A 15,176-nucleotide genomic window follows, 5' to 3' on the forward strand; every position below is an offset into this window, starting at 1 on the left:
ACCTGCCTCCCAGAAACGCGGTAAGATCCTCCTGCGAATATCTCAACCTGCACTTCCCCAGTTGCAAAAGACTGAAATACAAACTGACACACGCCACCACCTTTTCCTACTTGAGTACGCAGCTGTGGAATGATCTTCCTACAGACCTGAAAGCTATTGACGATATAACTAACTTCTGCAAATCTCTGAAAACTCATCTCTTCCAAAAGGCATACAAGGAAAATACATAACCTACAAACCACTTCAACGGCTCACACAATGACCACACCACACCTTTAACTGACATAACTCTTCCATATCCATCCTCAATTACCTAATCGTTAATCAATAATTGTACTCGTCACCAAGAAACGTAGATCATATATGCTTATCTTCTCTTAACAATATTCAATCTATAAGAAATGTACCTGTTATCACAAAATGATTGTCATAGCCACACTCTGTAAGCCACTTTGAGCCTGCAAATAGGTGGGAAAAGGTGGGATACAAATGCAATAAATAATAACTGAGCGGGAGCGGTCGCGCACGGGTGGGAAGACAGCCGCGCATGTGCGGGACCTCCTGCGAGACTTTTTCCGGTTGGAGGGGGCTGCTGTGGGACATCACCCAGTCATGAGAACAATCAGCCTGCTGTCCTTGGAGAACACCTACTACAGGTGTGTATCATTCGCTGTTCTGTTGATATGTCCTTTGCTCCCGGGTGCCGTAGCGGCGGTTCCGATTTTGGCGGGAACTACCGCCATCTTGGATTCCTCCGGCCCTGCGGTTTCGCCTCAGACATTGCAGGATTTTCAGGGGCAGAACGTAGGCTGGTCTCCTGAGTGCTCGGGGGCAAATACTCAAAAAAAAAAAAAAAAAACTCCAGACAGTCCAGAACACAGCAGCCAGATTCATATTTGGAAAACCAAAATATGAAAGTGCAAAGCCCCTACAAGAAAAGCTACACTGGTTACCACTCGAACGCATCACGTTCAAAGTATGCACCCTAGTACACAAAATCATCCACGGCGAGGTCCCAGCCTACATGACGGGACCTGATCGACCTACCACCCAGGAATGCTAAAAGATTATCTCGCACATTCCTTAATCTTCATTTCCCTAACTGCAAAGGCCTAAAATATAAACTAATGCACGCATCAACCTTTTCCTATATGAGCACGCAATTCTGGAATGCACTGCCACGGAACCTAAAAGCAACCTATGAACTGACCAACTTCCGCAAACAACTGAAGACCCATCTCTTTGACAAGATATACCACAAAAACCAAAACTTGTGAATTCCCCACACATATCTAGCAATGTTAAGAATGCCTTATGTCATGTTACTATCTTGTTTTCCATTACCATGCTACCCAAACTACTTCTGTAACACTAAATGTCAATTCTCCTCTCATTTCCACTATCCATGATTTATTGTAAGCCACTTTGAGTCTGCAAAGAGGTGGAATAATGTGGGATACAAATGCAATAAATAAAATTCCCACCTGATTTTATTTGGTCGATGTTCCAGGTGTGGAAGTCAAGATCCCAGAAGGCAGACCTTCAGAAGGGGGTAGGTCCCTTAGTTGCCAAGCGCCCTCTTCTGGAGTGGTCAGAAGACTCTTGAGTTTTTGTCCTTACAGCACTCAGAAGAGGAGTGCAGTGATCTTGAAGATGACATTCTTCTGGACACTTGTCCTGAGGAGTAGGGGTCCTTGCCAGGTGAAGATCCCTCGGTAGTGAGGATCTTTCATAGAGATGAGCTGGCTGAATTGATTGTGGTTGCTACACTTAAATTTGATTCTCCTGAGACCACGGTGGCGGAGGTAAAGCAGGTAGACCCGTTGGTTAAGGGTATTCGCTGGTCTTCCCTTTCTTTTCCCATGAATAAAGACCTCAGAGATATGGTCATGCAGGAGTGGTCTTCCCCAGATTCTGCTTGTAGGGTGAGGCTTTATCCTCTTCCACAAGAGGATATGGAATCTTTAAAGTCTCCTACAGTAGACGCAGTGGTGACGGCGGTCACTAAAGCAACTGCTATTCCTGTTGATGGGGGGCTGCTCTCAGGGATCCTCAAGATAGGAATCCTTTAATAGGCGTAGTTTTGATCTGTTCGCCTTGTCGCTGCAGGCCTCGTGTGGAGGGTTTAGTAGCTCGTGCTTGCTTCCGCTGGGCTGAAAAACTCTTAGATGATCCGGCGGTGGATAGATCTTCCTGGGTGCAGGAATTAGCCAAGCTGGCGATGGACTCTTCTTTCTTAGCGGATGCTCTTTATGATTTGCTGCGAGCATCGGCAAAAGAATATGGCATTGGTTGTGGGAGCTCGTCGGGCTCTTTGGCTTCGAGGTTGGGTCGCAGATGCGGCCTCTAAGTACAAGTTGTGTTCTCTCCCCTTCAAGGGTTCTATGCTGTTTGGGGAAGAGCTGGATAAGTTGGTACGCAGTCTTGGGGATGCTAAGGTTCTGCGCCTGCCAGAGATGCGTCCCAGAACAGGTGGTCAAGGGCTATCAGGCCGTGGTCGTCTGCGAGATGCTCGGCAGTACAGGCTGGGTAGGGCCAATGGTGTGCCTAGAGGGTGATTTTTTTTTTTTTCAGCGTACTCAGCCCTAGAGGTCGATGGCCCTCTTCCCGATTTTTTTTTTCTGGGATCTCCGTGTCGCTCTCGTCTCAAGGCCAGGGCAATTCGCCAAACCCTCCAGTTAGTCGATCTGGGGGCTGTGGATCCCGTACCCACCTCAGAGAGGGGGGCGGGTTGCTACTCGATTTATTTCGTGGTTCCCAAGAAGGAGGGTGCCTTCCGGCCTATTTTAGATCTGAAAAGGGTCAACGGGGCGCTGAAGGTTCCCTCCTTCCGGATGGAGACTTTGCATTCGGTCATCGTAGCAGTTCAGTCAGGGGAGTTTCTCACTTCATTGGATCGGACAGAAGCCTATTTACATATTCCCATTCGGGCGGCGCATCAGCGTTTTCTTCGTTTTGCGGTCTTAGGACAGCATTTTCAATTCTGTGCTCTGCCATTCGGTCTTGTGAATGCGCCTCGTACCTTTTCCAAGGTTATGGTGGTCGTAGTGGCGGCATTGAGGAAGCAAGGAATCTTGGTCCATTCGTATTTCGACGCTTGGCTGATTCGAGCCAAGGCAGGAGAGTGTAGAGATACTGCGAGAGTGGTGAGTTTCTTGGAGTCACTCGGTTGGGTAGTTAACGTGGACAAGTCACCTAGTTCCGTCACAGTCCCTGGAGTATCTGGGAGTTCGTTTCGACACGTTGAAGGGCCAAGTGTTCCTACCGTCAGCTCGGATTGTCAAGATGCAGGCTCTGATTTGTCAGCTTTGCTCCAAGAGACTTCCTTCAGCTCGCTTTTATCTGCAGGTATTGGGTCTCATGGCAACGTCGATAGAAGTAGTTCCATAGGCCCGGGCTCACATGTGGCAGTTAGTCGTCCCTGCTGGATCACTGGTCTCCTCAGACTCAGGACTTGGATGAGAGACTCTTTTTGCCGATGCTCCCCGCCTCAGCCTTCAGTGGTGGCTTCACGCGCCGAATCTGGAGAAGGGCATGCCCTTGGATCCTCTGGACTGGATTGTTCTCACCACAGATGCCAGTCTGGGAGGTTGGGGGGCCCATTGCCTCGGACAGGTGGTCCAGGGCTGTTGGTCGTCGTCGGAGGCCGGATGGTCCATCAGTCGGCTGGAAACGCAGGCGATCCGTTTGGCTCTCCAGGCTGTTCAGTATCTTCTGGGCGGTAAGGCGGTCCTGGTTCTGTCCGACAATGCCATGGCCATCGCATATGTCAGTCATCAAGGGGGCATGAAGAGTCGGGCGGTTGCCGAGGAGACAGTGAAGCTAATGCATTGGGCGTAAGTTCATCTGCAGTGTCTCTCAGCAGGTCACGTGGCCGGCGTGGACAACGTGAGTGCAGATTTTCTGAGCATACACACATTGGACCCTGGAGAGTGGTCGCTTCATCGTCCGCTGTTTCATCGTCTGGTGAAGGAGTGGGGTCTGCCTGTGATGGACCTCATGGCGACGTCTGCCATTGCTCAGGTGCCCAAGTTTTTCAGTCGTCTGGATCCACGGTCCGAGGGGATAGACGCCCTGGTGCTTCCATGGCCTCCTCAACAGCTGTTGTACGTGTTTCCTCCTTGGGCCCTGGTAGGTCGTGTAGTTCAGAGAATAGAGCGGCACTTAGGCACAGTGATTCTGGTAGCTCTGAATTGGCCTCGTCGGCCGTGGTTCGGAGATCTAGTGCGTCTGGCAGTTCGGGGTCCGCCGTCTCTATAGGAGTCTGTGTTGTTAGTGCAAGGCCCCATAGTGATGCCCGATCTGTCTCCGTTCTCATGGCTTGGCTCTTGAGAGGAACAGGTTGCGGAAGAAAGGGTTTTCGTCCAGAGTAATTGAGACTATGTTGCAGTCCCGTAAACGGTCCACCTCTGTCACTTATGTTCATGTGTTGCAAATTTTTGAAAACTGGTGTCAGGAGCGTTCTTATTATCCTTGGCGCCTTTTGGTTCCAGAAGTGCTAGAATTTTTGTGGATAGAGGTCTCTCTATTTCCTTTTGAAGGTACAAGTGGCGGCTTTGGCTCGTTTCCGGGGGAAGGTACAGGGTGTATCCTTGGCCTCTTCTCCGGACATGGTTCGTTTTTTGCGGGGCGTGAATTTGATTCGTCCGCTGCTGCGTCAGGTGGTTCCTTTGTTGGATTTGAATTTATCTTCCCAATGATTTACGTGCCCCCTGTCATACTGTTTAATTACCTAGCAGACCTTGCATAGTCCCAGACTAATCTACCCAGCCTAGGCACTAAGGAACTCCACAAACAGGAGGACACAGGGATTCTGTAAACATGAGAAAGTAGCTGTCAAAGCTTATTAGCTCACTTACCAATAGCCAGATTAGTACAAAATCATCACAGGGCATATATCAGACACTCGTTTCTCATATTCTGAGTGCAGAGCTCCGCGACACACAATGGGTGCCGTCAGCATTATCTGTGGTCTCCGGGGCAATGCCTTAGCTTGTAGCTGGGTCCCCCTTCCAGGACCCATCCGGGCTCGACCCTGCTTAGCTTCCTTCTTCACCCGACTGTTGCCTCGCTCCACATCACCTTGGCCTGTTCTGGGAACTCAGCGCCAGACCCCCTGAGAGCTTGCAGGACTTTCTCCTCTCTCTATTGTTTCCACAGAGGCTCAATCAAGGCAAAACGTTTATAGAAAAAAAACAACTTTATTTTCTTGCTTCCATTCAGCATAGACACAAAAGGAAAACACCTTACTCCCAGGTTGTTAAGGTTTGCTGCCAAAGTCTTATTCAGGGTTTAAACAGTCCATATAACTTCACTTTAGCCAAAATTACTTCTTTTAGGGAACAGTACATTATCAGAAAGAAAACACAATAGCTTGGTAGGTTGCAGGCCCAGACCTTTTCAGTATGAAGCAGTTTACACAGTCTTTCTAACAGCACAGCTACACAGCTTTGGTCCCACCTGGTTCAGACTGGGGTTTCAATTGTGCCCAGCCCTCTTTCTCTCCCAGGGGCTGCACCTGTTTCCTCTTTAGTAGAGATCTCCCCCAGCGCCTCAGTCTCTCTCCTCTGGTCTTCCACCAGTCTCTCCAAGGCACAGCTAGCCACCCTCTTACAGCAGCTTTTCGGGTTTGAGCCAGAGCTCCAATCTCCATCTGTTCCTCCTCCTTCAGTAACCTCCATTTTATCCTCCTCTTCAACTTCCCCCGCCCCCAGCCTCTCCAGCTGGCCCTCATCACCTCCCTCAGAGACCATTTCCCAATCTTCTATCTCCTCCCCTAATTCTTGCATAGCCGGGTGGGGAAAAGAGGGATTCTAGGACTGGTAGTTCCTCCTCTTCTTCCTTAACCCGGCCAACCTCTCTGCCTCCGGTAGCGCAGCTTTCTGAATGTGGGTGTTGGGCACATGAAGTCTGCCCCGTTGGGGTTCCCCGGCTGCCTGCACCCCCCTTCTGCGTGCCTTCCCGGATCCCCTTTTACCTACCCTCTCAGAAGCTACTAGCCTTTAAATACATTTCTTGTACCATTGATCCCTATTAGGTTTTCATTTTCCCATTGCCAGTCTTTGCATATTATCAGTTCATAATTATGACTTCACATGTTTCCAAGTTCCAAGTATCAGCATCTTTGCTAATAATGAGTTCACATACTTCCAAGTCTTCTTTCATCCCCCCCACCCCCCCCCCCCCCCCCCCCCCCCCGGAAGCTCTTATTTTACTTTTGACTTGACCCACTGTTATCTGCCTTAAACAAAATATCTTCACTTGCAACCTCTTGTTAATCTGTCCGCCTGTTGTTTTGAGAACAGATTCCATCTTCCTCTGTCAGCTTCTCAGTTGCTTAATTCAGCATTTTACAGCAGTGACATTGTCTGGGTCAGACATGGCTATTTGATTTTTGGAGGCCTAGTTCCCAGCCTGCCTTGACCTGGGTTTCACTGAAGGCAACTAATAGCATTTTTCTACAGATTTGAATCTGGTGTTGGTGGGTTCCCCCTTTGAGCCGTTGGTTTCGAGTACTTCTAAGGATCTCACTCTGAAGACTGTGTTTTTGGTGGCTATTGCCTTGGCGCAGTGGATTTCGGAGTTGCAGGCTGTCTTGTGCTCCTTTTTTTGACCTTTTCTAAGGAAAGGGTGTCCCTGAAGCCCGTTCCATCCTTTTTGCCTAAGGTGGTTTCCTCGTTTCATGTGAATCAGGACATTTCTTTGCCGGTTTTGGGCGATAGGTTGGGAAATTCGACTCAATGCTGTTTAGCTAAATTGGATGTTCGTCGAGTTTTGCGTTCTTACTTGACAAGGACTCAAGTGTTTCGGGCCTCTGATAGGTTGTTTGTGTTGTATGGGGGACCTAAGAAGGGTGCTGCAGCTTCTAAAGCAACGATATCCAGATGGTTGAAAGAGGCAGTTTCTTCGGCATACTTGCTCAAGGGGCGTGAGGTGCCTTCGGTACTTAAGGCGCATTCTACTCGGGGGGTGGCTTCCTCCTGGGCTGAAAGTAGTTAGATTCCTCCTCAAGATATTTGCAGAGCGACTGTCTGGTCTTCTTTGCATTCTTTTGTGAAGCATTATAGGATTGATGTGCAGGCTAGAGAGGATGCGAGTTTTGGTGCGGCAGGTTTTCGGGGTTCCCACCCTTAGACTATTTACTGCTTTAGTACTTCCCAAGCATCTGGGGGTCGCTGAGGAAGGTGAAATTAAGCCTTACCTGCTAATTTTCTTTCCTCCAAACCCTCCAGACCGGTCAAGAACCCACCCGGTATGTTTTAGTGTGGTCTGCAGATTGGATTTGGTTTTGTGCCTCAGGGTTGCTATGGTGGATAGGTCTTTAATTCTGGACTTCTCGTTTTCTGAAGTTCAGTGGTAGTAGCCTCTGCGTTGTCAGGGGCAGACCGCAGCGCTTTGGCGTTCGGTCGACAGAAGCACATTTATTTCTGTTTTAAGTTCTGAGTACAGGGTTCTATGTATTTGTTTTATGTGTTTGTTCTTTTCTGCTTTGTTACTGATTTACTGACTGCTTGGGGGTTGGCAGGTAGCTTATACATTGTTACAGTTTGTGTTCTCAGTCTCCCTCTGCTGGTAGGAGTGCATAAACCAAGCGTCTTGACTGGTCTGGAGGGTCTAGAGGAAAGAAAATTAGCAGGTAAGGCCTAATTTCACCATCAGCTCTGATCTTAAGGCTTTTATCTTAAAAAAAAAAAAGAAGCTTACTCAGTTGCTGTAGGTGGCAGGGTGTCATCTAAGCTTGTCAAACTAACAGTATTAAGTCAGTTTCGTGACTAATTGGAAGAGAGTCTTTGTATCGGAAACATTACTTATAAACTGGAATACCACAATTTTTTCTTTGAAGTCGGTGGAGTTTTATAAACAGTGAGTTAAAACTCCAATTCTTTTTTTCACATTTAGGCCCAATGATTTTTGCCACTTTCTCTCTAGTCTTCTACAGATCCACTTTAGTTTCAACAGTTTTTATTGATGTCATTAGTGTAAACAACATGTTCAATATACAACAAAAAGAAAAAATTAACATGTCCCTCTGCATGCGAAAGAGATAATTGTGGCATCATCAAAAAATTTTTAACATTTCCGCCCTCCCCCAACTCAGACTCGACCCCCATCCCTCCCTCTCACTTTATTATTATGTTCTCAATTCTTCATGGATATGCCTAATCCTATGGACCCTGTTTACAAAAAGGTCCCATACAACACCCACGAAGGTCAATGTGCAGTGTAACTATACATGTCCTGTATCCTACTATAGCCGGAACAGTAAATCTCTCTATATAAAACGCACCTCCAACGTTCGAATGAAGCCTCTGTTAGCCAAAAGTGAAGGGGGTGAGATCGCATTGTGTCTGCCCCGCCCACGCGTCAAACGTGATGACGTCGAGGGCGGAGCAATGACACTCATCCAATCGCAACGCTCGGCAGCGAAGCGTCAGGGAAGGAGGCGGCGCTCTCAACGTCTAGCCTTCCCTTTGCTGTGTTCCGCCTTCTTCTGACGTCAAGGATGACGTCAAAAGAAGGCGGAACACAGCGAAGGGAAACCTAGACGTCGGGAGCACCGCCTCCTTTCCTGACGCTTCGCTGCCGGAACCACGGAGGTACATTTAAAAACAAGAAAAAAAAAATAAAAACCATGTTGGGGGGAGCGAAGAGGGTGGTCACAAAAGAAAAACAATGGGAGCGGGAGGGCAGGGGAGAAACGACACCATGGATGCGAAGGGGGGGGGAAGAAGAGGGCGGCCCAGGCTGGGACATGGGAGAGAGAGGAGCATGGATGCAAGGGGGGGTCATGGAAGGGAGACAGGGGACTTGCTGGAAAAGGATGAATGGAGGCGGCAGGGGACAGAGGAGCATAGATGGGCATGGATTGGGAGGGCAGGGCTCAGGGAGAGAGGGCAATTGCTGGAAAGGGATGAATGGAGGGGGCAGGGGACAGAGGAGCATGGATGGGCATGGATTGGGAGGGCAGGACTCAGGGAGAGAGGGAAATTGCTGGATAGGGATGAATAGAGGGGACAGATGGGCATGGATGGATATGGATTGCAGGACAGGCCTCAGGGAGACAGGGCAATTGCTGGATAGGGAAAAATGGAGGGGCCAGGTGACAGATGAGCATGGATGGGCATGGATTGGAAGGGCAGGACTCAGGGAGACGGGAATTGCTGAATAGGGATGAATGGAGGGGACAGATGGCCATGGATGGATATGGATTGCAGGGCAGGCCTCAGGCAGAGAGGGGAATTGCTGGATAGGGATGAATGGAGGGGGCCAGGTGAAAGAGGAGCATGGATTGGAAGGGCAGGACTCAGGGAGAGGGGAATTGCTGGATAGGGATGAATGGAGGGGACAGATGGCCATGGATGGATATGGATTGCAGGGCAGGCCTCAGGCAGAGAGGGGAAATGCTGGATAGGGAAAAATGGAGGGGCCAGGTGACAAAGGAGCATGGATTGGAAGGGCAGGACTCATGGAGAGGGGAATTGCTGGATAGGGATGAATGGAAGGGACAGATGGCCATGGATGCATATGGATTGCAGGGCAGGCCTCAGGGAGACAGCGGAATTGCTGGATAGGGATGAATGGAGGGGCCAGGTGACAGATGAGCATGGATGGGCATGGATTGGAAGGGCAGGACTCAGGGAGAGGGGGAATTGCTGGATAGGGATGAATGGAGGGCACAGATGGGCATGGATGCATATGGATTGCAGGGCAGGCCTCAGGCAGACAGGGGAATTGTGGATAGGGATGAATGGAGGAGCCAGGTGACAGAGGTGCATGGATTGGAAGGGCAGGACTCAGGGAGAGGGGAATTGCTGGATAGGGATGAATGGAGGGGACAATGGCCATGGATGGATATGGATTGCAGGCCAGGCCTCAGGCAGAGAGGGGAAATGCTGGATAGGGAAAAATGGAGGGGCCAGGTGACAAAGGAGCATGGATGGGCATGGATTGGAAGGGCAGGACTCAGGGAGAGGGGAATTGCTGGATAGGGATGAATGGAGGGGACAGATGGCCATGGATGCATATGGATTGCAGGGCAGGCCTCAGGGAGACAGCGGAATTGCTGGATAGGGATGAATGGAGGGGCCAGGTGACAGAGGAGCATGGATTGGACTCACACTTTCACTCTGACTCTCAAACACTCACTCTCACATACACTCTCCCAAACACACACACTCCGAGGAAAACCTTGCTAGCGCCCGTTTCATTTGTGTCAGAAACGGGCCTTTTTTACTAGTATACTAATAAAACCCCTCCTACAGATCCACTTTAGATTAAGTATTTCAGAACCAAACCATTTTTTCCTTCTCCACCATTACTGTTTGCAGACCTTTAAGGTGGATCACTAGTGTTCAAAGGTTAAACACCATCGTTAGATGATGATAGAGCATTTGGTACTAAGGAGAAATGACAATTGTGATGACTCAAAAAAAAAAAAGTTTGGTCTTATAAGATCACACATCCTAAAGGAAACTTTAAATGAAATTATGCCTGTCTGCTGTACCCTAGGCCAAAGCAGCAAGAAGGTGGTGAGTCTGTATGGCTCTGGCCATGTCGGAAAAGACTTTGATCTTGAAGATACAGGAAAACTTCTGTATAACTTTGAAGTACTACTTCAAAACTGAGGACCCTGTTTACTAAGCTGTGCTATAGGCACGCTATTGTTTTTAGCGTACACTAAAAATTAGCATGAACTAATGCTAGAGACACCCATAGGAATATATAGGTGTCGCTAGTGTTTAGTGTGCACTAAGAACTCTAGCATACCTTAGTAAACAGGGCCCTAAATGTCAGAAATTTCCAGAAAAGTCAATGTAGCAGTCACTGCTTTATCATCTTGTATTTCCAGAGAAGAATTAATACTATTTAAACTGTCCAGCAAAATAGATTCTTTTCCAGATTTTTCATCAACTGTAGATGGAACATAATAAAGATGTGACCACCTTAGGAAGAATAGAAAAAAAAATTCATAACTTCTTTTTTCTATTGAATTTAGCAGAAACAGTCTTCAGCTTTGTAAAGTTTATAAATCACAAATTTTTCTTTCTAGTTGTATTTTCTATTACTTCCAGTTTCCTATGAACCAAAGTATTATCTTTTATTAAGTCTCTTAGTCATTTCTCATTCTGAAACTGTGTCAAATCTTCCAGCTTCTTTTCTTGTACTTCTAATTTATTTGTATGTTTAGAAAAAGATTTAGCCAGTGGCAGTGCAGCATGAGATTTTATTGCTCTGTCAGATTTATTTAAATAATGCTTGCCAAACAGATTTAGTTTACTACTTGTGTTTTATTTTCAAGGAGACAAAAGGCTCTTGTGATAGTTCCCACTTCTTCAGTAGCCAAAGACCAGAGCTCACGAACAGGCCTGCTTCTTGCTGCAGCTCCAAACTCTGGCAAAATCATCTGTCTCCTCCCATTCTTCTTCAAAGCTGTAGGGCAGGGGGATGCTGCATTTCTTTGTGCTAAATGTAACCACCGTGGCTAAGGGAGACTCCAGCTCTCTTACTGAATAAATTTCTCAGTGGCCCACCAATTGAAGCCTGTGGGGGATTAGCAGAGCTGCAGAAGACAAATTTGTGTATCGGACCCATAACCAGGACTGACTTAGGCCCAGATGGCACTAAACCTTAACGACCCCTAACAACCCTTTAACGAAGAAATTCCTAACCGTTGCATGCATTAAAGGCCTTTTTCTAACGAAGCAAGCAGCTAACGAAAACGGAATACAAACAAGTAACTACCATTGTAATGTGGACGATTCGGGATGCACTAACAATACCAGACGATTACACCGAATTATTTACCGTGACATATTAACAGATGGTCAGAGCAGGCGTAAAAGGCCAGAGCTGTCATCCTCCCGCTTCCCCCTGCACCATAAAAAACCAATGCTGGGATGTTAAAAAACAAAAGTGAGATAAACACCGCCCCGCATTCCCCTGCATAAAAGCTAAACAAAAAATCAAAAAAGGATTGGGAGGGGGCAAGGCGCGCAACAGGAGCGTCCTGTTTGGACGGCCTTGCCAATCCCCCCCCCCCCCACCCCCCCCCCCCCCCGAGGTCCGACTTACTGCTCCCCTGCTTCTCTGCTCTCCTCTGAAGCCAATTTCCCGGTTCTGAAACAGCTTTAAGCAGCCCAGGTCCCCTCCTTCCTCTGTTCCCCCCAGCCGGGGCGGGCCCAGGTCTCTCTGCTGAGCTAAAGGGGATCACAGTGAAAGAAGTCTTTTGTTAGAAAGGGGGGTTTATGAAGGACGTCCTTTGGAGTCTTGAGGAGGACGTCTTCAACTGCACTCTCCTGCTAGGATCACAGAGCTAAATGCTTGCATGCCCCCATCTGACGTAAGCAACCTACGTAGGTTTAATACGTTTGTGTTGACGTTTGTGGCTCTGCGCATGTTTTAGGAGCCAATTACCGACGGGGATTATGAATCTGTAATGCATTGTACTTTACAATACCGCACTGAACATGTGCGACTTGTTTTTTTGGTGCATTCTTTGTTTTTTCAAATTCGGTAAGCACTTTTACGTTTTAGATTTTTTTACGTTCGGTTGATGCATCTGGGCCTTAGTCTTTTTCCCCAACATGCAACAGCAAGAAAATCTTAGTCAAAGTTCCATGCTGAACAGATGAGCTCTGTCATCTTGCTCCGCCCCTTCTGTTTTATTTTAAGTGCTACCTATTAGCTTCACTGAAGATCCCCCTAGTCTTATTTGGAAGGGTAGATATTCATCCCCATCTGCTGCACCACCCCACTCATGACCTCTACCACACCCTCTGCATCTCTTTTTCAGGCTGAAGAGCCTTAACCTATTAAGCCTTTTCCTCATAGGTAAGACATATCTCCTTTATTTTTGTCATCTTTCTCTGAACCTTTCCTTTTCTATGTGTTTAAAAAAAAATAAAAAAAAGTCCCAGTACAGATACCTGAGGCAATCCACCATTCACCTTGTGTAGGTAGTCTAAACTCAAAAAAATTACAGTAAAACACAACCCTTTCACATCCTCTTCCACCAGGGAAATACATTTGTTTAGGCTATAGTCCCAAAGCATACTACTTGGAGTTATCAGGACATGCTAATATTTTCAAGATTTAGGGACCAGCTGATTAGGTTGAGTAAAAGTAACAGGTCCTGTAATATGAAGGCAGTGGATTTTACCATTGAAGTCCTATGTTTTCCATGATGACATTTTCACATATCTTCCCGTTCGGTACCATTAGATATGTTCCAGGCTATTACATGCCTAGTTGCAAGCAAATGATTTAGAACATGTTTGTTTATTTCTCTTCCAGTCAGTTTCCAAACCTAGCAAGATTGTCTTAAATTAGGTAAATGTTCACCTATTACTCTGCACAGGTAATATCTGGGCTTCCTTTAATACCAACTGTTGATAAGTAGTGGAATGTAGAGCTCATCAGAGGAAAAACACTGAATTGCATGTAGAGTGTAAATGTAAATCTAGACAATTACTTTTGTGGCTTTTTTACCTTGATAAAGGGTTTTGCTTTGATTCCATTTAGAAGCAGCCAAATGCTACAGATTATAAGAAGACTGATGCTCCCCAACCTGATGTGAAGGAGGAGGAAGAGAGGGAAGAGGAGGAGAGAGAGGATGGAGGACAAGAGGAAGAGGAGGAGGATGATGATAAACAAGGTAAGAATGTATTTATTTTAGTATTTCAATTGTAATTTGCCAAAGACAAAATAGATTGAAGAGAAGAGCAGAACCTTCTCATACAGGGGCTGATGCAGAAATCATCGTGGTAGAGCCAATTTAGCGCACAGCTATATCATGAAACGTTAACTCAAAAACTAAAGCTGCATGCTATAAGCAATGAGTATGCAGACTTACTGCCATGTTTAAAATCGTAGCAATAATCCACAGCTCATTGAGATGTCTCGCTGTCACGTGCCGTGTTTCAGTGGGCACAGTCACCTGCTTCAGGTGTCACAAGTCTTACTACAAAATCATAAAATGTATGCATAGAACAATAAAATATTCATATTGTATCTCAAAATTACTTCATAAAACAAACATGACTGTTAAAAGAATTTTAATTAACATACTCATGAATCTCGAGACATCAAACCAGCTTAAACACAAACAGGTTTATTCTTGTGCAAGAGAGACAAAATTCCAGCATCAGTCAGGAAGCCTGTCTGACCCGTAATTCCCCCCCTCTGCTCTTATAAACCTTTCTCTTACAATGCCTACGTGCAATTTCACAGTGCTTGTGTGTCATTAACATGTTACAGTTCTAGATTGTTAGCATATCTAAGAACATTCAGTTCTACTTACAAGGTCAGAGCTGAACTGTTCCTCTTTTTAATTATTTAGAAATTGTAAGAATGATTAACCCTATATTAGCAAAACATTTTTTCTACAATGACAAATCTTTTTTTATGAAAGCATAAACAATTAACAAGACATCTTTAAAAACCTAGTAGTACGAATATTCTATTCATACATTTATTCTATTCATACATTTTATTTACTGTTTTGTAGTAAGACTTGTGATCCCTGACTCAGGGGGCTGTGCCCACCGAAATATGGCCTGTGTTGGGTCAACATTGCTGGTGCTTTGAATAAAGTTTTCCTGATTTCATCCCTGCAGCTGATTGTCATTTGTCATCCTAGTTCTATTGGACTTCTGTTGTATCTATATGTTTTTTTTTTTTTTCCTGCTGGTGTTTCTGGCCCTGTCTCGTGCGACATGTGTGAAGGTAAATGTACCAACTAGGTATGTGGTGAAAACCCGATGCCTTTCTGGTATGCAGGCAAGTAACATGTATGTGACTTAACGTAAAGGGAACCCTGTGACAACAGCAAAATCAGTCATACATGCAAGTGTTTTGTGAGCCTGTCTGATATACAAGTGCTGTGATGCATATGAAAGTCATTTAAGCAATATTGGTTTGTGAGTGACACTATATCTGAGCACTTCTCACATATTTATATATTAATAAGCAATCAACTAGCTTTATTATTGTCTGAGCAAGGCACTTCAGGCATCCACGATCTCTCTTTCCGATTCTGCCGACGGGATGTTCGAATCCACGTCAGGCAAGTTGAACTCTCCCAACAGTAGCACCTCCCCTTTCATATCAATCTTTTGTATATCTTCTATTGGATCCTTGTCCAGCTTCTCCGTTCCGAGTAATGGGTGGAGTGGAAC

General features: G+C 46.3%; 1 protein-coding gene across 4 annotated transcripts in view; it reads left to right on the top strand.

Annotated features, from left to right (window-relative positions):
- CANX (calnexin) overlaps window positions 1-15,176 on the top strand; it is a 193,059-nt gene that overhangs the window by 171,594 nt on the left and 6,289 nt on the right. For all 4 annotated transcript variants that reach the window (XM_030211265.1, XM_030211269.1, XM_030211266.1 and 1 more), the window contains exon 13: window positions 13,522-13,654. In XM_030211265.1, coding sequence (XP_030067125.1) covers window positions 13,522-13,654 — 133 coding nt within the window. The remainder of the gene's footprint in view (window positions 1-13,521; window positions 13,655-15,176) is intronic.

This window comes from Microcaecilia unicolor, chromosome 8, assembly GCF_901765095.1.
Source record: "Microcaecilia unicolor chromosome 8, aMicUni1.1, whole genome shotgun sequence".
Lineage (NCBI taxonomy): Eukaryota > Metazoa > Chordata > Amphibia > Gymnophiona > Siphonopidae > Microcaecilia > Microcaecilia unicolor.